The sequence below is a fragment of the Lissotriton helveticus genome, chromosome 11 (assembly GCF_964261635.1).
Source record: "Lissotriton helveticus chromosome 11, aLisHel1.1, whole genome shotgun sequence".
In the NCBI taxonomy this organism is placed as follows: domain Eukaryota; kingdom Metazoa; phylum Chordata; class Amphibia; order Caudata; family Salamandridae; genus Lissotriton; species Lissotriton helveticus.
In genome coordinates, this window is record NC_136072.1 from 56,150,572 (window position 1) to 56,174,029 (window position 23,458).

The following is a 23,458-nucleotide window of genomic DNA, read 5'->3' on the forward strand; positions in this document are numbered from 1 at the left end:
GGGAGCTAGTAGGCAGCCCTGTTTGAGGCCATTTGCAGATGGAATGAGCCCGGAGAGACCTCTTTCTCCTCCCAACAGAACCTTGCACCATGTATCGTCATGCAGATCCTGGACCAAGCGTAAGAGGCTATGTGGCATTCCTAAGATGTGTAGCTTTCTCCACAATACCTGACGGTCGACCTTATCAAAGGCCGTGGAGAAATCTATGAAAGCCACATAGACTCTTCCCTTCCTCGCTCTTATGTACTTATCAACTATTACCTGGAGGGCAGTTAGATTATCCATGGTCCCGTGGTTTTTTCTAAAGCCTGTCTGTTCAAGTGGAAGGATATTTGCAGATTCAACCCAAGCATTTATCCGTTTGAGCAGGCATCTGGTAAAAACTTTGCCGATTGCATCCAACAATGCAATCTGGCGATAGTTCTGGGGGAGAAGACGATCACCCTTTTTGTACAATGGGACCAGGATGCTTCCCTTCCAGGAAGGTAGGACCTTTCCGCTAAATATGCAGGAATTAAAGATAGGGCATAAGAGCTTGCTCCATTTAACCCTGTTCTGCTTTAACACATTAATTGGGACTTCATCGGGGCCCATAGCCCCTGAGCGTCTCATTTCCCCAATGGCGAGTTCTATGTCTTTTTCTGAAAAAGACTCTGTCGGTGGGCTAATGTCTAAAACCCGTACTTGAGGGGAAACTGAATGGTTACTGGCATAGAGATTAGAGACAAAATCCCTCCATATGTGTTCCTCGATAGGGATAGGGAGTGGAATGGTTCTCGTTCCGCACCCTTCGCCTATAAGGGACCAAAATTGTCTCAATTCTCCATTAGTTGCAGCTTCCCTTATTTTTACCCAGATGGTATCCTCTTTTTCTTTTTGAAGAGCATGTAAGAGTCGCCTCCTTCTCCTTTTTAGTGTTGTTATTTGTCGGGATTTATCCTCAGTTCTATTTAAGTATTGGGCCCTTATAAGTTTATTCAGGTCTACATTGAGCAATTTCAGAGGACAGTAGGTTATTTTGGTGGATTTTTTCTTATTCTGCTTTTCAACCCCTGTTATTATTGAATTCAGAAATAAGGAAAAAAGCTCGTTTTCACGGCCATACCAAGAGGGGAGCTCGGAGATTGCTATATCTAGCATATCCTCCAGGTAACGATGAGCCCTTGCATTCCAATAACATCTTCCCGAACTGTTACCAAAATTTATTTGGTTACTGTTCAAGGACCATTGGTCACATTTAGGGGGATGTACGTTCATTAAGATTGAAATGATTTTATGATCGCTGAAGATGGTGTCGATTACAGCGATATCCTTTAAAAACTCAAATGAATGAGACCCTGTTATAACATAATCAAGAATCGATTCCCCTTGATACGATCTGTGGGTAAAGTTTGCTGGAGAGTCCGAGGGGAGACGCCCGTTTGCGATTATCCCATCGATTTCTGTGACTTAGTTGCAATGACCTTACGAAACCTCATTATTCTTATCAACATTTGTTAATAGACTTTTCATCGTCTTTCTATGTATGTTTAAACAGGTATCATATAACATAGACCATATGTTTAAATAAATACATCAATAAATAAGTAAGAACATGGTTAAATCATGGTAAAGTGCCAAGGGAATTAATGTGTTACAATTATTGTATTCTGAAAAATACAAAAATGACATCACAGCATAGACTGTACATATCGCCAAATCTACACTCACTCACTAGTTCCAACCACACACTAACACAATCACACCACAATCTCTCCTTCCTTGCCCCAGCCTGATCTCACATACACATCGGAGTGAATCCAAGATTATTCTTGTTGTTGTTGTGAGCTCTCCAACATACAGTTGAAGTACGTTACGGTGATAAAAGAAATTAGGGAACCACCTTCATCAGGACCACACAAAGTGTATTAATAAAAATGGATAACCAAAATAGAGAAATCAAGCTTTACAATTTGTTTTTGCTAAAGTGCCACCTGCACAGATTCTTTTTGTGTAATAGGAGCGTGCGGGTGTGTATGTCGTCCAGTGCCCTTTGTTTCAGATACTAAGTTAAATCCTGTGCATTATCATACATCATAGTCTATTATAATGGATGCCCATCGATTGTCCGAACAAAAGGAGATGAAATGCATCTGCCTATTCTAACTATCGATGTTGTCCCTATAGCGAGAGAAAAGTGGGAGGGGGGGACGAGGACACATGCAGCCCCAGCACACTTCTGTTGTGCATGAAACGCCTCCCAGGAAAGCATGTAGGTCAAGTGGGAATTCTTACATATTACAACTTCAGAGATAAAATCCACTGCTTTTTCCCAAGCCTAAGTCCAACCCATGCTAGTGGGGAAGAGTGGCATTACCACTTGCAGTAAAAAGCAGGGAAAAGTTCAATCCACCACCAGTTCTTAAAATTAATAGTAAAAGTCTAAGGAGGAGAAGTGCTTCTTTACAGCTATCACAATACATGTTTACCTTAAAGGTGTACGTACCTGCTATTCCCATTGCTTGTACAATTGATAATGGAAACAACACTATTGATCAACACCACAACACACTGTAAAGACATTAATTTAGTGTTTCTGCTGCTAACAGAGAAGGAAAAGGGATAATTCCTATATTATCAGGTGAGGGAGGTGAGGATGAGCAGGACTCCTTACCTTGGCTAGTTGAGTCAGGTACAAATCAATGAAATCACGGGGTGCATCCTCCACCATGCTCTCCTGATGCATCTTAATTTCCTGACAAATATACTTGTGTGTCTCTCTCCAGGCCTTCAACGCTGTCTGGTGAGGGCCTGGTACACGACGCATCAACCCTGGTGCAAAGTCATAGAGCTACGGCAGGGAGAGACAGATTGACACATATTGTTAGGAGCCAAGCTTTGTGAATTTTTAATTATGACTGCTATTAAATAATCTATCATCTATAGAAACAATTTGGGATGTATGACAAAGTATTTTGGGGTTCAAGGGTCTTTACATCCACTTTTCAACCCTTGGAGCACTTTGTTATCACTGAATTAGGGATCAAGTAAAGTACAAAAAATACACAAGCGAGATCCGAAGGGGATATTTCCTTATATGCTTTGGTGTGATCCTTGCAAATTACAGGAAGCCTCTGCTTCTGTGCCATATTACAAAGGAGATGGGGAGTCAGAGACAAATAGGTTGCGGGGAAGCACACTGATTTTGCACCACATATGAGGTGCCATGGACTATGGACATCCACAAGGGTGCTTTCTGAATATGGGTAACAAGGGTTCTAGGGGATCTCTCAGCGATTCTCCCAGAGATGGGTAAAGACACACACACCTGCCTGTTGCGGCATCCCTCTCCCCTTGAAACCTAGTAAGGTCTGCACTAGTGCACAATATTAAGGGCGTGCCGCAGCGCAGATCAAGAATGTGAGCCCAATATGTAAGATGGCTAGTTGTATGACCCAATAATGACCACCCAAATATTGATTTACCACAATATCACCCACAAATTTAATTCAACAAACCATCACCATACAGCCAAACAAGACATACACAAATGCCTCTGACAAAAATATAGTTTCAAAACAGGGGATTGATTCAGTTACGGACCCTAGAGGTTGGAATCTATAAATTAAGAAACAAGGAAAGGGTACCTCTGGGACCATCAATTCTCTATTTTACTGACGGCGAGGGTATTCTTAATTTACCTACGTCACTTTCAATAGATGAAAACTATAATTATTTAATTATTTAAACATATAAGATAGACGGACAACACCTTTAGTTTATGTCTTTCGAACAACAATCAACACAACATAATTGATCAATATCCAATGTTCTTTTTCAAAAGAATTTTACGTCATTCATAGAAACTCAAAAATGTTTTGATTCTTTTGATGCTATATTTTCCATGTGATTTGTATACATACACTTACATATAACCATTTTTCTGTAAGTAATGCACAAGTATCAAAAACCAGCACAATATACATAAATGTTTTTATACACAAAAGCATCCAAAAAATCCTAATTTGTATTAATCCTACTGTTATTCTCATATCTATATCGGGATACATAAGGCTCAAATTCTCCTCTATAGACATTCAATGAGTGGTCCTACAATAAAAAACTGTGCTCAGAATAACATGCTATATGTAAGTGTATGTATACAAATCACATGGAAAATATAGCATCAAAAGAATCATTTTTTTTTTTGAGTTTCTATGATGTTGTGTTGATTGTTGTTCGAAAGACATAAGCTAAAGGTGCTGTCCGTCTATCGTATATGTTTAAATAATTAAAAATTCTAGTTTTCTTCAATTGAAAGTGACGTAGGTAAAATAAGAATATCCTTGCCGTCAGTAAAATTGAGAATTGATGGTCCCAGAGGTACCCTTTCCTTGTTTCTTACAAAAATATAGCCGTAAAAAATATTTGAAATACCATAATATCAAAAAGTGAAATATAGGAAAATAAATTTTATCATTAAGTAATAGTAATAGTAATAGGGGCCCGATTCTTTTTTCCCCACTTAGTGGAGCACGGCATTTTAAAGTTTGAAGACCACTGTAATAGGGTTTTAGTTGTACAGGTTAAGGAAGGCTGTTTGTCTCACCTTGCCATAGACGCTGCCCAAAAACCAGATGAGAAGATCGGTGGCATTGATCAGCTTGTGGAAGATCTCATCATCAAGGGAAAAGCGGTGCCCAAAGGTCACCGATGAAATCACATTGGAGACACAGAGGGAAATGGGAGAGAATGGGTCCAGTGGGTTCCCTGCGACAAACAAGATGGGGAAAAGTAATGTGAAGTGAGAATGAACAAAGCCATTGCTAAAAGTGGTTGACATACAAAGTTACAGATCTGCATACACCAAAACAATCACAGAATATTTCTACTATGAATAATCAGCACGACTAAAGGGGTCTTCAGTGCATTTACCATCAGATAAAAAGAAATTGATTTGTGTATTTGAATGCATTTTAATCTCTGAAGTTAGATTTGTCAAAACTCAATAAGAAACTATAATAAAAAAAACACAGAAATCAAATAAATTTTGATCATCAAAAGTGGGACATCGATGGGTTTCCTACCCGGCATGAAAATATGAGCCATTTACCTATTATCTGAACATTATCAATTGATCATATTACAGCTGCCCCATCAACACTAGTAAAAAGATACATGATAATGGATTAGCATAGCTTTATATATAATACTACTTTACAGATATATTGACAGTCAACAGGTTTGACACTTCTACGGAGAACGGAGGCAAAGAAGGAAGTATAGGAAAGAAATGAAGAGAAGGAACAACAGTGTGACAGAGGAAACAGGACTGGCGGATATAGAAAGGAGCAGGAGAAGCAACTGAGAATAAGGAAGGAGTAGATGGGAAGGAAGGAGTAAAAGGAAGTGTAGGATAAGAGAGGAAGAACTCGATCCTCTTTTGTGTGTGTATATTCCTGTGGTCTGTGACTGTATATATGCCTGAATGTGTGTTGTTTGTGTGCGCCTCTTATAGGTGTCCGCATACATGGGTGTTTTTCTTAATCTCGTAAGCACATGTGTATTTGCCTGTTTGTCTGCTGGCATGGAAGTCTGCATCTGTGTCTCTCTTTATGCATAAAGGCTGAAATAATTGTTTTTTCTGTCTGTATGAGTGCATGTGTTTATTTTGTATGTGTATTTTGGTATATGCACTACAATATAGCCAGTCTCAAGGGCTTGGCCAGCAGCCGCGGAAGATGGCTGCCATCTAATTGAGCTGCGCTAGTTGCCAGCGATCAAACCAGCAAAACCCGGCATAATCCCCTGTTCCTGGAGGCAACCAGACGTCGAAGACTGATTTGGGGAGAGGCGGCTGTCCCGCTGTGTGCAGGAACCCCGGAGCGATGGTGCAGAATTGATCAAGCTGAGCGAGGCGGATCCGGCCTGTGAAGATAAGATGGTGCTGCCCATGTAGCTCCGTGAGAGAGATGAGCCTGGTGCTGGATCTCAGGGGGCGAGGTACGACGCGGCTGCTCAGAGTGGAGTGGTGGTGGACCCCTGTGTGGAGTCCTGCGGAATGCCCACCTCCGTTGTGCGCGAGACCACTGGCGGCCGATGCAACACAATGATCGCAAGCACCAGGGCGCCGCAGACAGCGCCAGTCCCGCAAAACTGGTGTGACGATTGGGGACCCCGGTATGGAGCTCTGTGGATTGCCCACTTCCGATGCGGGTGAAGCCACCAGCAGCTGACGTGGTACAAAGACCGCAGGTACTGAAGCGCCATAGAATGTGGCGGACCAGCGAGATTGAGTGTGTGCGGCTGGGCTGCCTTGCCCCTCTCAGTGGACCTTGCTTGGGCCATCAGGGTGCGTGGATTGGGTGCAGGTGTGAGACCGAGGGGAACTCCGGCAGTGGGGCTGCCCGGCAGCGCAACTGCGAGGCTGTTCGGGAGCTGAAGATATGCTCCATCATCCCCCTGCGCAGACTCCATTAGACAACCACCTGGGCTGGTAAAATACTACACGGAGGCACGTGTACCGCAGCAAGTGTAAAGGGGATGAGACTCGATTTATGAGGTCCTGCAAGACAACATGAGAGCCTGAGGAACTCCGATAGAGTGGTGGCAAACGAGGGTTCCCCTGAATGGCTAAGAAGACGAGATTAACGTCTATTGTTTGACGGGAGGCCGTGATTGACCTGTGGCCTTGCGGTGAAAAGCATAGTCTAGGGTAACACACACTGAGGCCTAGGCTGGGAGTGTCTGGGCCTAAAGATTTTGCCAGGGACTACGCACTTCCTAGGCCTGTGTATGGGGCTGAAGGTGCATGAACTGTGATTATGGGATGAAACAAGCTGATGGGGCCAGGCCAAGCTAATCATATTGACAAATACACGGTGGCCATGGGCCGTGAGTAAGGTGCGATTGGGGGGGGGGAGTAATGCAGTCAGAACAGGACGACCAAACCCCGGACCCCTTCCTGAAAGCCATTATGAAGGCGTTTAAGGACCTCCGTGTGACCCTGGAACCTAAGTTGGATTCCGTCACCGATAAGGTAAATCTTCTCCATGCTGACCTCCGAAAAGGTGTCCCAGGGGAAGCGGGGATTGGGGGACTGCAGTCCAAAACTATACATCTTGAGGAACAAGTCTCACTGCTTACTAAAGACCAATCTGAAATATTCGCCCGGCTTGAAGATCAGGAAGGGAGAGCCCGACGGAACAACATACGGGTGGTGGGTGTGCCGGAGGGATTGGAGGGCCCGTCCATGGACCTCTTCTTGGAGGACTTGATCCTGAAAAAATTGAAGCCCAAACACCTGTCCTCCTTCTTTTCTGTAGAACGCTTGCACAAGGCCTTGGGAGGCAAGCCTCGACCCGGGGCGCCCCCATACATGATCATTGCCCGGATATTGAATTTCAGGGACCTGGATGCCATCCTGCAGGCGACACACCTACACAGTGATCTTCAATATGAAAATGCTACTATCCGTTTCTTTCCGGACTTCACACTCTAAATCCAGCGCCAGAAGATAACATTCGACGCAGTCAGGAGGGCCCTCCATGAGTAAAATGTGAAATATATGATGCTCTTTCCAGCAAAACTTAAAATCATTAACATAGGTAAGGCATACTTCTTTGACTCACCAGCTGAGGCAAGTAATTAGTTAGAGGGTTGGCGAACTGTCGGACGAACAGGGAGCAAAAATCGACCATCGCCTGGGAATGGGCACACCTCGGCAGAACAAGAATCGGAGCAAGCACCCAACAATCCAGTGCAGCGTCAGCGAGCAGATAAGTGACAAAAGAGACGTTCCCCCAGACACTGAATCTGAATCCTTCCTTCCAGGGACACAGTCTTTCTGCTTCTGTTATATAGTGGCCATCACTCACAAAGTGCTTCACTATGGAATTCCTAAACACCTACCTTGGAAATGTACTTTTGGAGCTGCCCAGATTTCAGAAAGAGGGAACCTACTCACACTCACTGGAATTGCTCCAAAGATGTGGAACTCTCTACCTTTGGACAGGTGCACAAACGCCTCATCTGTGGCCTTCAAGTAGAGTGTTAGATCTCTCTACTTCGAAAAATATCTAACGCACTAACTGAACCTGATTATGTAATGAGAAGAGTCATGAAGTTCCTACATATCAGTGGTTTATCTGGTCCCCTCTTCTCTCTTTTTATATATTGAACTTTTTGTGATTTTGGGATTGCCTTATCTTGACCAGTTGTTGCATTTGCAGACAAGGGGTGTCTTTTTATACCTTAAATACCAGGCTAACTGTTTTTCCTGTTCCTTGTTTTATTGTTTGTTTATTCTCTACAGTGCCGTGCTACCCCTGAGTCATGCAAGCACTTTATAAAGCTATAAATAAATAAAAAAATATTTCATTCATTCATTAAAGTTGAGTAGTATATATGGGGTCCATACTGTCTCTTCACATCCCTGGACAGTGTAAAAAGGGGACTCAGGGAGGAGTAAATCAAGAGTATCATCAGTGTAGCATGCGGAGAAGGAATAGAAGGTGGAAGAGAATCTGGTGGATTTGAAGAATATGGACAGTGTCTGCCATACACTTCACATATCTATACCTGTATTCTTTATGCATATTACTGTTCAATATGAGTGTAAGGTATAGAGCAAAACATTTAATCGAAGCAAGGAATTTTCTGGTTAAAAACAGCCATTAGTTGGGGTGAAGTGGGCCCCCTTGGCCCTGAGCACCAGTAGCACTGCACCTGCTGAACTATTGATAACTATTGAGCTGATGCCCACGAATATGAAATATTTACATTAAAAAATTACATTTTCTTCGAGTTGATGTTTCTAACAGAAAATATGATTTTATCTGGTTGTTAAGTCATGTTTATATAATCTTAGTCATTTATATGAAGTATCAGAGTCTATGTCACACAAATGGGTGTATATATTTATGTAGACAATCCACCATTCTAAAAAGGAAATAATAAAAATCTCGTGCAAAGCATATTTCAATACAAATGTAAATAAATGAATAATATAGATTGTCAAGGTAATTCCTAATTATGTATAATTGGATGACATTATACATAATGTTTAATTTAACTTTTAATGTCATACATATAAAAATAATACATATTTACAAACATTTCCTGTTATTGCAGGTGACACAGCAATAGGGGGCATAGAGGAACCTGCTATAAACCGTACAAACCCCTGCTACTTGTTGGCACACAGACAAAACAATGACAATAACTGCACTTGCTGGAACCACTATGACTACAACTTAACCACAGTTTCAGTTGGCACTACTTCCACTGTAACAACCACTGCTTTCGTGCCCCATCAAGGTCACCCAGAAAGAGGATCACCTACCAATGTCACTATGGCCCTTACCTTGCCAATGTAAATAACCCCCCTCCACAGTCAACATTAGAAATAACCACGTAAGTAGGGGGGCATGGTGGAAGAAGAAGATATACCAATGCCTGATGTAAGGCGTGATGTTTCTCCTGGTTGTCTCACCAACAACAGTACCATGTACAACTGACTGTAGCGGCTGCAACTTTGGAACTAATATACCCCCAAATCTCCGCAATGAAGGTTGGTCATGAGCAGCTGCTAGACAATTCAAGAAAAACTACTGAAGCCTTAGTAAGGGTTGCCAATTAGATATAAAATCAGATAACTGCTCTTCGACCTGTCAGCGGTAGGGTGGTCTTCCCCCAAACGTGTTACCTGCTTACCTCCTCTTTTTGCTGAATCTTTTTGCTGGCTTTTGGACTCTGAACACTTTACTACTGCTGATCAGCGCTAAAGTGCATGTGCTTCTCCCCTAAACATGAGAACGCCGGTGTAGAAACAATTGGCATATATAGTTTACCTGTAAGTCCCTTGTAAGTGTTATAGCATATACCCAGGGCTGTAAATTAAATGCTACTAGTGAGTCATCAGCACTGATTGTGCCACCCACTCAGGTAGCCTTTTCAAACCAGTCTCAGACCAGCCTCTGCAGAGCCTATGTGTGCAGTTTTACTGCCACTTCAACTTGGCATTTAATACCATTTGCCAAGCCATTGAGGTAGGCCCTCGGTAGCCCTTATAGCAGGACACTGTGTAACTAAAAGATAGGACATGTACTTTCAAGTTTAGACATAGGGCCAGATGTACGATATGATTTTTCATGCACAAACGGGTTTTGCGACCCATTTGCGAATGCAAAAATCCTGTGGGCCATGTACTAACACTATTTTGCAAGTCGCTAATAAATTACGACTCGCAAAATGGTGTTTAGCGACTCGCTATTAGGAAGGGGCGTTCCCTTCCTAATAGCGACCCCACAAGCCATGCACGAATGTTTTGCGACCGCAATTGCAAAACACTCACAATTTACCGCCCTCTTCAAGAAGGTGGTAATGAAATCACAAAAGGGTAGGGGTCACTAGGGGATGTGTCTATATTGCTGGATGTAAGTTCCTTAAATGCCAATAAAGAAATTTATAACTCAAGCAGTAGCTAGTCCTCAGTGAAGATCCGAATTAAACACACAGATATGGGTCATGAACTTTGACACAATATATCTTTCCGTTGGTAGGATATGACCAGACAGGCATAATTAAACACCGTATAAACCAGATATGAGACAGTTTGCCCTGTTTACTAGATATATGTACTTGTAGTGGATCTATGTTGTGAGATGAGGAATCTACTTAGATATTTGGAGATTTAAGTCACTGGCAAGTGGGGGCACACAGATGGGCGTGAACGTTCGTGACACGCTTCTATGTACTAATGTATGTGTTAATATATTGCTTTATTCTTCAACACTGTTATAAGTCATGACATGGTTTCTATGTTATAACTTGTCAAACGAACACCCAGTCAAGTTAGGTCGGACTATTGGGTCTGTCCTGTTATGTTATAAAACCAATAAAGAAAGATTTATATTTAAAAAATACACTTCAACAAAAGCAGGGCTGACGGGCATTTAAGTGAGGCATTTGTCCTTTGACTAAAAAGAAGTAGAAGAAACAGACCCTCTCATTCTAGTAATACAGGGCCATATGTATGAAGCTCTAATGGGTTCGCAAACGCCAAAATTTGCCGAATTTTGGCGTTTGCGAACTCATTTGAGCTACATGATATGTATGTAGCAAATATGAGTGCAAAATAAGGAATTGCAAATTTGCGATTCCTTATTTTGCGATTGCATTTAAGTAATCGCAAATTTTGCGATTCCTTAAATGCATTGTATGAAGTACCCAAGTTGTGCGACTTCTCATTAAGAAATCGCAAATTACCACCAACTTCAAGCTGGTGGCAATTTGCGATTTCTTTCACAAAAGCACTTTTTTGCATTTGTGAAGGTGCCATGTGGCGCACATACATGCCCTTAGGGCATGTATTTGCGCCATATGCGCACACATGTGAATTTCAGGGGTGCATCAGGGTGTCCTTATGACACCCTTGCACCCTTGAAATTATTTTCAATTTGCGATTCGCAAATTGCGAATCGCAATTAAGGAATTTTAAGAAATCGCAAAAAAAATGCGAATTTCTACATACATACCAATTTGCAAATCTCAAATAGCGAGTTCTAAAAAATCGCTATTTGAGATTTGCAAATCTGGATGTTGATACATCTGCCCCTAAATCACAGTTTTCAGTAAAAGACCAAAATAAATCACACAAGTAGTATGTATCCAAAACCAGGATATCTGCAATGAGTGTGGTGACTGTGATGTATCCTTTAGCCAGCTGATGCCAAACATACCTGAGCTCAGTCCTTTCAATATCTCAATAGAGCTAGCAGCCAAGTACTCAGCAAGCCTACTTGGAGTCCTGGTAACACTTTGCTCTTTATGGCTGTTCCATTTATTTTCTAGTGGCATATGGTTTGGACGTAGAATAATCTATTTTTCGGTGTCACGAGCTTCGTCGAACTGTACGCTAATCCATTCGAACATTTCTTTGTTTACCTACATTCTAACTTGTTCACCAGGGAGGCAGGGCTGCTTCAGTGCCTGCCCATAAGGTCTCAAGTTCTCATCCCGAGAGCTTGAGCACTGAATCATGTGTGCTAAAATGGTGCCAAAAACATAAAACTTGGCTTTTTACTCACTATTTCTCTCTGCTTCCCACCGGTCGCATTTACATTTTCAACTATGCTTGCCATTCTGAGTGCTAGAAAACTTCAGTATTCATGCACATTGCAATTAATATTATAACATATTATATTAACAATAAATAATACAAAAAAACAGAATCCTCAGAGTGTGGTGATCTGAATTCTATTTGTATTAAGGGCTTACAGTTAAGTATTGACTCATCACAGATGCCATATTAACTATCCTGCATGCACACACACTCAAATAGACATACTGGACACCCATACATAAAGTTTACCATTGGAGGCAGCAATTACATCCAGAAGATGTTGGGCTTCTTCTTGTATCCGCTCTTCCAGGCTTCTCTTTCCCATTCCCAGACTCCTCAGGGCAAAGATGCTGAAACGCCTCTGCTCCTTCCAGATGAGTCCATTAGATGAGATGATACCTGAAATCATTACACAGATTGAAGGTTATACATTTTTTTATGTCAAGATGTATGTATGTGCACCAAGTGCTATTCATGCTATCGGTTGTTTTCTAGGCACAGGGTTGTCTTGCATCGAAAGATGTAACCCCACTGATCATTGCCTTCCTAAATTATTTTACTTTGAGTTTCCATGTAAACTAGCAATAATCCTGTCCCTGTTAGATGTGGACCACAGCTGTACCTTTCACAGCGTTGCCTGCTGAACATCCAGGGCCTCATTTATGAAAAGTGTTGCATCGCTGGTATGTTAAGTGTTCTTATGTTAATTTAAGTGTTCTTATAATGCGCAAGGCTGCCCCAGCAACGGGGCGTCCCAGCGCAATCAGACGGGAGGTAGAGAGAAGTGAACAAGATGGTAGAAAACAGCGATGCAACACATTTCATTGCTCACTCCTTGTGACACCATGGATGCCCTGTATTTACAGTACGGCACTCCATGTCACAAGGATTGGCCAGATACGTCACAAATCCTGACGTATCTACTAGAGCAGTAATTTAGATGCAGAGGGACACATAGAATGCAGACAGTGGCGCCTCAGTTGGCTCCGCCATTAGAAACTACTCGCCCAGTGGGCCATCTTCCAAAAGACGGCCTTGTCAGTATGTTAGAAGGCATGCTCCATTGAGAGCAGGCCTTCCGACATTCATTTTTACTGGTCTCCATCCACCCTGCTTCACCCAGCTGACATTTCAGGCTTGACAAAAGTGCTTCTCCTGTCGCAGGAACATTTCCACAAAAATGATTCCTGGTGATTTAGTGTGGACCTCCACCGGATGGACTGAGGTGAGACCCACTGCTAGACCAGCCTATGGGTGTGATGTCCACCAAACTCAAACTGAGAGCATTGCTGATCTCCAAATTCTGAGATAGAGTGGATTTTTTGTTTTTTGAGGTCCGTCTACCAGTACCCGTGTATGGCAGTGGAAAGACCTCTGTCACATTGGCGGAGGTTGGCTCACTGCGTTTTAATGTCACACTTCACCCAGTCCTATTTGAGACACAGAACCAGGTGCCAAATGCTTTTATTGCTTCATATGTTCTGGATTTATGTCTATTGTTACTTTATGCCTTTATCATCTGTGTTTGTAAATGTAACATTATTGTATACCTCACACAACTGTTGTATGTCGGGGATTTAATCTTTTTCTTCTCCCTCCTCATTTTCTCAGTACTGCTTTACATTATAAAAGCCAAAAAGAATTTATTGAACAAAAAACAAAAAGGTGCTACAGATGGGCTATATTCCCAAAATCATTTCCACTAGCATGGAAAATGTCTGTATTACAGGAATTCCATCATGGTATGCAGTCATGAAGGAATTATTCTCCATAAAGTTGGGACTGGGAATGTACGCACGGAATGAGGGGACCCTATTAGAAGTGTCCACTACATTTTCAGGAGTTTTCTCTCAGCAAATCATCCTCACCTTTCTTCAGTTTTGTGAGAATTCTTGGCCTAAATGGCTATCTGTCATGGACATGGTAACAGAGAAAACATGGTGACAATACTACAACTCTAATTTGAGTACCTAGTCTACCACCACCATTTGCTATCCCTAAAACACAGACAGTTTTCTCAATGATGAAACTGGTGGTGACTCCACCATCTAAAAGGAGGCTCTGACCTGTCCTGTAATGGGGTAAGGAACACAGAGGTAGGTGGACACAACATCAACAGTTTTTTTGCAGATGTTGATGTTTTTTTTACAGATGTTGACTAGGGTAAGGACCGGGGTTGCTATTTTTCCTTCCTGGCCCTGTTGAATGGAATAAACTTCCCCTGCATTTGAGGCAGGAGAGCTTTGAGCACATTTTTAAAAAGAAGCATCTCTTATCGCATACACAGAGATTTGCCCTTTGCTTTCAGAGTGGAGAATTCTTTCAGAAGGAAAAGCCCTGAGATGAAAGTGCAAGCTTTGCGCAAGCTGTTTTGCAGATTACCTAACAAATGCCAGGTATGGGGAGCCGGTTTTAATCCCAGAGATCTTGATATATTTGTGCCCACGTAGTGAGGATAGGCTGAGGCAGATATATCAGTTACCATGGTAGGACTTCCCATTGTATTTAGTTTACTTGAAAAGCTATTCACTTTGCTGGCATGCATATGTTTTCTAGTTGCAGCACGATTGCTTCATAATAGAGCATGATAGTTTCAATAAATATTTTAAATATTGGAAACTTCCTCGTGTCTTTCTTTTGTTTATTATGGACATGAATGAGTGAGAAAAGGAAAAGTGAAGCACTGTTTCCACGGATCCCCGGGGAACTAGAGTGTTTAGTTCTGGGGTACCAATTTACCTGTTACCCTGGGATTTTAAGGAGGGCAGGTAAGGCACTATGAGCTAGTCGGATATGGGCCCATGGGTACTGATGTGGTATGGTGAATCGGTCCCTACATTTTGACATCCTGTGGTCCGAGGCATAGTTCTGTTTTCAAGACAAAATCACTGCACTACCGCTCCGTACAAGTTTTTGATTCTGAGAATTTTGTTTAATAGATTTATTATTAGGGTTTACAACTCAAAAAGAAAACATATAAATAGGACATTCAAGAATCCCTTTTGGTATTGATTCTTTATTGTGCAAAATTGGTTAAGAGAACAAAGTCAGGGATGCGTAGAGCAGTTAGGGGGATGCAATGGTTCTGAGGAGCTGCAAGGCTGCGATGTGGAGTCCGGTAATGGCATCGAGGCTGCCATCACTAAGGGATGCGAAGGCTTATGCAGAGGAAGCGTCGCACAGTGGCACATCGGAAGGTGATGAGGGCTGCGGTGGTGATGCAGGTCTTTTTTGACAGGTCCAGTTCACACAGCAGTGTAGATGCGTCAGTTCTGCTCGGGGTTGCGCTGCGGCAGAGAAAATGCGTCCGTTCCACTGGGTCCACAAAGGCTGGTAAAGCACCTTAAACCCACTTCCAAAAATCCAGGACTGAGATGGCAACACTTGGCAGGATAGAATCACCGATTGCAGAGCCCAGCTACAGGTGCAAGGTTATTGGAATCTTCTGTCCCTGAGTCAGGGTTGTAGCTATCTGTGGTGCATCATGTGCAGCTGCACAAGGCAATGTCAGTGAGTGTTAACTAGTGAGTGCATGTGGTTGTGGAGTGAGAACCAGTGGATATGAGTGCGGTAGTGTGTAACAGTGAGTGGAAGAGAGCATGAGTCAGAATGAAAAAAGGAAGAGAGTGTAAGTTAGAGTGAGTGAGGGGGAAGAGAGTGTAAGTGTGAGGGAGAAAGTGTGAGTGAATAAGACTGTGTTTATTTCCATGATTTATGATTGTGAATCTGCTGCTGGCCATTGCATACTCAATATTATGCTGGGCTTATGGCGGCACCCAATATACCATGCTGCCACTGACATATTGCAGACAATTCTTGGGGTAAGGGAGTCCAAGAAGTACTTCTAGTATATCAGGGCTTGGCAAAATTCAGGCTGTGTCATACTAGAAGTAATTCTTGCCATAGTGGCCTCTTTGGAAAAATGCTGATGCTGAATACTGGAGGAAATTCTTGACATGGGGCAGCCGTGGCAAAGTGCTGATGCTGGGCCACTGGAGGTATTTCTTGGCACAAGAGAGAGCACCCAAGGCAACATGCTGGTGCTGGCAAACTGGAGGTAATTCTTTGCATCTCAGTGGGGCACCCTTTGCATAGTGAGGCTTGGGGAGGTATATTGGGGAAAACAAATCATCCTAAAATGGTGGGCCTGAAATAGTGCAAATTTTGATATTTGGGCCCATGGTACATTGGTAGTGTCATTGGCAGAATTCTGGCCCTGAAATACTGTATGTAATTCTTGGAGTGAACCCCGACTAACTGCTGGCACTGGCTCAATGAATTACTTTTATAACATATGGTGGACACTCAATACAAAGTTTGAAAAACAAATGGTGTAAACTCCTAGCCAGTATTATGCCCCACCATTTTCAAAGTTCAACAGCTGTTACTGCCCTCCACTTATGTTTTTAGGACATTTATGTTTTTTAAAATATTTGCCTCCTAGCAAAATGCTGATGTAGCCGACATTTGTAGTTTGAAGAGCTACAAGTTAATATGTTATTATAATACATGCTATTCTCCTATCCCTTTATATTTGATGGTTTCTAATTTCTTTACAATCTGTGACTTGTAACACACCCAGTAACTGATTATAAACAAAAGATGTGAGTACTCAACTATTATCAGTTATTATAGTCACGGTCTGACATCACAATGCCTGCTGACAGAGCTAGCTGCCAAGGTCAAAGACAGGTCAGGTAGTGGAGCAGCTGTTTAAAGCAACAAAAATGAACCGTTTCTTTTCCTTCTTCTGCTCTATTTTTTAGCTTACAGTGACAAGCAGAAAAAACATCTTTATTTATGGCACTCCTTAGACAGTTAGAGAAAAGCTAACATTTCTGCATGTTTGCACACATTTCGAGGTACTGCAGCTTGTTTTTTTTAGGACGTATTGAACTTTTTCTAAAATCTGTTTAAACAAATGTTAAACAGGTTGTTGATGTGTTACATTTTTCCCTAGACATTTTTTTTAGTCTTCATGTTTGTAAACATAAGAAAGAGCTACGCACCTAGGTTTTAAGTGGTTTGTGGGAAAGGCGATGCTGTGACCATGTATTATATGGGATAAAGTCCCCTCTGTGGTACATTTAAAAATTATTGCAAGCCACCTCAGAGTTCCAGTAACTTATAAAGGATCTCAGCCTTCGGCCTCGTACCTCTATATGGTTATGGAACCCCTTGGTGACTTGAAATATCCTTTTAAGTACAACAGTTAGTACTTAATCCCTTATATAATTGACCATTTGATAAGCTTCTATAGGGTACTTTTTTGCTATATCACATATGAGACCTGCTGGCTCAAGCTCTGACACGTTGCTTCTCATGTGCTGCCAGCTTAAATTAATACTCTGTTTTTACTAATGATTGGGGTGCATTAACTATATTGATTGCAGCTATATTTTCAAGTTACATAGATGTGGAATTAGAAATAGTATATATTATGTGTCTTGACAATGTAGTTGTAAATGGTATAGTGAATGGTATATTTTTAAAGGTCGATATTTGAAGCACAATATAGCCACATGCAATTGGTGGGAGAGTTTGGGTAATTTTTTGAATGCCCTTTGGATAGTCATCTGAGCCTTCACTGGTTCTGCTTGCACTGAGTTTTATCTGCCTATTGCAAAATACACTGTTTTCACTCTTTATGCTATGCACATTTATCAGTATAGCTTGTCTCTGCCATTGAGAAACACCTTCTGGTAATCCTCTGAAATCCCTGTCTGATAATGTACGCTCTGCAACCACTCTGAGGTCTATGACTAACTGAACTGGCCATAAGAAATGATAAAATATGTATCAAAACAATACATTCATAAAGGAAACTTTATTATTGTCAGCTACACTTATACTGACCAAATAATCCTCTGCTAAATAGCCTTTGTTGAATATTACTGGCTTACATATGTATTGCATTAAATATGTTGATGACCACTACTTTGTCATGGTGAGTATATTATTTAGATTTACCTCCACTTCATCTACCTAAACTAAATAAATATTATATTGTCCATTCTACTTACCTAGCCTTACTCTGTTATGTAATAGTTAGGTCTAAGTAGATATTGTCATATAATATAATGCATGTCTTTGGTGTGGTAAAGAATGTCCACATTCTTGTTGGGTTTAAGTTGTTCTTAACATAAAATATGGCATTGTTCACATTGATGAATATGCTCTATTGCTAATATGTGCACCAGTGATCTCAGTTCACTTAGGTACTTTCTTGACTTCCCCTTGTGGCTACTCTTGGGAATCTATGGTTCGCGGCGAATGATATACTATGTTCATCTTACTGCTGTGTCACAGGTATAATCAAATTCAAAATAAGGATTGTGTTTTTTCACACGAATACAAACTGAAATTGTATTTTAACCTTGTAGAAACAATATAGCATTCCTATGCTGTCTTGTTGTAGCCCTGTCCATTGGAGAAACCTTGATTTACTGTGTTAAATTATTCAATGTTTTGGAAATGGCAATGGCTTATTTTTACCATGCCATGATGGGCACTAGAATTGTTAAAATGATAAGACTGCTTGAGGGCATCTGCACAACTCTCTAAGAGATACTGAAGGGCATGCACATTATACATATTCTGGACTATTCAGAAAGGTAACTTACACTTGTGTGTAAGTTACATGTGTTAGTTTACTCTTATACCTTTGAGTAACGTTTGGGTATTTACAAAATCTAAGAGCAAAGTTACTGAAAAGTGTAGACTTGGATGTCTCCACCCCCTGAAATAGGGGGTGGTGACAAATGTATTAGTGTAATTTACTATGGTCAAAAGGAATAGGGGTAGGTCAAGCAACACACATGCCAACCACTGACACTGCAACACTCTCCCTCAGAAAATAATGGAAGTAGATACTTAAAATATAAACGCACAGGAATTCATGTTAAAATAAATTTCGTTATTTAAAATAGTTAAGAAAAAATATAAACATGAGTTTATGTTAAAAATATATCAAAAACAAAATGTATTTATTATTTAAATATAAAACTTTTTAACAACCTTTTTGAATTTTAATGATACCCTAGCATTAAGTTGTATTAAAACATAATTACATCTATACAACATGTTAGTAATTACCAATGCATTACAAGAAATACTTAAGTTGGGACCTTTTTTTTAAGTAAAACATCAGAAAAATGTTTATTCTTTTATTCAATTTATTTAAAGATATAATTCAAAATTAGATTAATAGTGCTGCAGTAGATCTTCTTTTGTTTTACATTTAAAATAAATATACAGAATTCATTTACAATAATATTTAACAGAAAAATATTTTTACAAGCGCTTTCCAAGTTAGTAAACTGGTTTACTTTTTGTTATACTTTATAATATAGAGATCTCTCCCCTGACTGCTGAGGCTCGCTTATAATGAATTGTGAAAGCTAACAAATAGTAAAATATTTTATGTTAAATATCCATGTAAATTATTTGTATATATTTAGTTTAAATATAGAATAAAAGAAAAGAATGCTACAGCGCTGTTAACATAATTTTGAATTAAATCTTTAATTAATTAAAATAAGTTCAATTAAAATGATTTTGCTGTGGTTTTAATGACAAAATAAACTTCCACCTATTTTTTTTAATGTATTAATAATTATTGAAGGTGGTGTATACAATTAATTAAATGTAATTTAAATAGGTTAATTAAAGCTTAATTGTACATTATTGTTTAATTCAAAACAGAATATTAAAATATTGCATAATTAAAAAATACATCTGTTTAACTTTTTTTAAATTTATCACTAAATTATATTTCTTTATATTTACCTAGTGTAATTAATTTACCATTATTTTCTATGGGTTTTATTTTAAGTCCCTTTCTTCATTACATAATGTGGGAGGGTGTTCAGTATCAGTGGTTGGCCATGTGTGGTGCTGGAGTAACTCCTGCTCTGAGCTGGAGTAATTTACTACTCTCCTGGGTCCCTTTTTGGCTGTAGTAACTTTAGAAGTGCAGTTTGTGAATAGCAAATGATTACCTTTTACGGGTTGAATGGCCTTGTTTCCCTAAACTTCTCCCAAGCCCTCGCTAAACCCCACCTTACCCTTCCCTAATCTCCTCCTCCCATTTAGTCATATGTATTCCTCATTTTCCAGCAACTCCCCCCAATCTCTCCACATTTACTACTACAACGTAACCTTATATGTGCAAGGATAGCATTTTGTAGTATGTTAGTAGTACTATTCTAATATTACAAAAGTAAAGAAAATGTGGTATGTGAATAGGTATGTTATAAAAACAAATGCATATGGAAAAGCCATTAATTCCAGTGAGGCCATTTTCGTTTCCCTTTAAAGTAAAGAAGCAACAGAAAATTAATTTAATCAGGAACCAGGAACGCGCATCTAAACCATCTCTTAAAAATTTATTTTTCTGCATTAGTTATACATGCATGCACTCGAAAGAGGCTCACATCGTCTATGTCTCACTCACTAAGAGCAATTTAATGAATAGATTTACTATTTTTAACTCCACTATTCTGTTTAAACACCAAGTGGACTGCCTCCTTAAGTCTCTATACCCTCTACTGAACTCATTCGTTCTAAAAAAATATTTTGGGCTCCTGCACTAGTGGCCCTTGATGTGCATGGAGTAGTTATATCATCAATAAATACCTTTTTCGCGATTAAAGTCCTTAACAAAGGGTGTATAGGGCCTGCCCGTAAATTCTTCCGAATGGGTGATCAGAGCATCCCTGCAGGCTTCATATCCATTCAACACCACCATAGGTTTACTGCCTAACCACACAGTGAAGGTGTTCCCATACCTCTTTGCAATCTGTAAACACAAACGTAAATACAGAAATCATGTGAACAATTTTGAAAAAATTCGGGCAGTCGGAAAGATGTGGGTTAAGTTGTAACAAATACAGAAACAAAGATCAGACCATGGCATGAAGATTTATTAAAAGTACCTCGTAGCCTGAGATGGTCTTATACAAATGAAAATTGCTAATACAGTTTGCCACATAACAACATTGGTAATCATTGCACAGCACCAATAAATGCCTAGATTACTTATCAGTAATCTTCATTACTCTGATCCACATTCTTGGTCCCACTATTCATTGTTGCAGTTGCGAAGCACCACCTCACTCCAGACACTTATTCCAAGCAACTTTGTTCCATTTCCATCAAACAATCCACATCCTCATACCAATTAAATAAGAATGCAATCCAAAGTCACCCTGATGTTACAAGCATTGTCTCACTCCAATACCCAACCCGGATGAGAATGAGAGTAATGGGATGAATTGCATGGAACCAGAGTAATGAAGATTACTGGTAAAGGTTGGACTCTCTGCAGGATCACCCCCAAACGTGTTTCCCTGTTTTGCTGAATTCGTTTTTGTTAGCCTTAGAACTCTGTGCAATTTACCATTGCTAAACAGTGGGGAACATCACTTACAACGAATTTTTTACAACGCACTACCATTACATCGCAACCATTACAACGCAAACCATTACAACGCAATGCGCTGGGGGGCGCTCTAGGATAGGGAATGTATTTAATATACTATCCAACACCTTCCCTGCTATCCACGGGGACTGGAGTTGGAATAGTAAATTAAATAATTCACTATCCAGCGCCTAAAAGCATTATGCGTTGTAATGGTATGCGATGTAAAAACAGCGTTGTAAAGGCATGCGATGTAAAAGCATGCGTTGTAGTGACACCAATCCCTAAACAGTGCTAAAGTGCTTGTGCTCACTTCTCTATACATGGGTTAATTGGCTTACACCCAAATGGCATATTCAATTTACTGATAACACAGGTCCCTTTTAGAAGCCCTAATACCTAGGGCCTGTAAATTAAATGCTACCAGTGGACTGCAGCACTTATTGTGCCAATCACTTACATAGCACTGTCCCAGGCTTGCCATTGCAGTTTTAATGCAGTTGTAAAAAACCATGTTGACATGGCATTTAAATCCTATTGCCAAGCCATAAACTCCCCTTTTATTACATATAAGTCCCAATGGTAGACCATAGGGCAGGGTGCTGTGTCATTTTAAGGTTGGACATGTACTTTTAAGTTTACATGTCCTGTTAGTGAAAAACTCCTAAATCTGTTTTTTGCTACTGTTGGGCCTACCCCTCCCATAGAAAAACATTGGAATTCCTCATTGCATTTACTAAGCTGCAAATTCCCATTCAGAGCAAGTAGCTATGTCATGTTTGGTATCTATGGAATTGTAATGATAAACTTTCTTTAATGGTAAAGTCAGATTTTTACTACAATTGTGAAAATGCCCCTTTTAGAGAGTTGGCATTTGCCTGCTCTTAGTGCCACATGTATAAACCAATTTTGGGTTTGCAAACGTCCTGATTCGCAGAATCAGCCAGTTTGCGAACGCAAAAAAAGACTTTTTACATGTATCAAAACCCATTTTGCGATTCGGTCCCCTATTGCCGAATTGTAAAATGGGTTTGTGATTTGGTATTTGGAAGGGACGTGTTTAGGGTGTCCCTTCCAAATAGCTAATCCTAACGGTGTGTATGAATGTTTTGTGACTGTGAATGCGGTCGCAAAACATTTGCATTTTACCACCTACTTCATGTAGGTGGTAACTTATTCGTAAATGGGAAGGAATCCACAAGCGGCCCCTTCCCCTTTGGGAATGGTAGTAAAAACGTTTTTTAAGAGTGGCAGTAGTCCCATGGACCACTGCCTGCTCTTAAAAAAAAACAAAAAACTTTTAATCTTTGTTTTTTTTAAAAGCAACCCATTTTCCTTTAAGGAAAATGACCCGCATTTAAAAAAAAAAGATTGCTTTATTTAAAAGCAATCACAGACATGGTGGTCTGCTGACCCCAGTAGGCCACCGTCCCTGTGATTTTAGCGATTCCTAGTGGGTCGCAAATTGCGATCTACCTCATAAATATTAATAAGGTAAGTCGATTTGTGACCCCTGGGAATCAGTATATGAAATTCATGTAGTTTCATACATTGGAAATTGCTATTACCTAATTGTGATTCTCAGAAAATTGTAATTAGGTACTCACAACTTCCAAATTTGATACATGTGGCCCTTTGTCCTTTGTGCCTGCATCCTATCTTGGGCCACATGACTGGGTGTAAGTGACAGTTAGACTTTGTGAATTCCTCCCAGACAGGCAAGTCATACAATAGAAGGATTAGGTGTGCCTGAATGAGCTATCTGCTGATAGGATGGGGTGCGGAGCTGTGCACTGCCCCACTTGAAACTGAATAGCTTGTTCTTTACCTTCACACAAAGGGCCTAACAACCTCACATTGTCACTGCAGCCAGCTAGGAGCCAGGGCAGGGGAGGCAGGAAATTCTATTCACTTTAAAAGCCACTGTCTAGAAG

The 23,458-nt window shown here is 40.5% G+C and overlaps 1 protein-coding gene across 1 annotated transcript in view; it reads right to left on the reverse strand.

Moving 5' to 3' along the window:
- Positions 1-23,458, reverse strand: part of LOC144792919 (cytochrome P450 2J2-like) — a 62,120-nt gene that overhangs the window by 22,465 nt on the left and 16,197 nt on the right. The window contains exons 2-5 of the mRNA XM_078668121.1: positions 20,741-20,903; positions 12,353-12,502; positions 4,589-4,749; positions 2,654-2,830 (exon numbers count right to left, since the gene is read on the reverse strand). Of these exons, the coding sequence (XP_078524247.1) occupies positions 2,654-2,830; positions 4,589-4,749; positions 12,353-12,502; positions 20,741-20,903 (651 nt within the window). The remainder of the gene's footprint in view (positions 1-2,653; positions 2,831-4,588; positions 4,750-12,352; positions 12,503-20,740; positions 20,904-23,458) is intronic.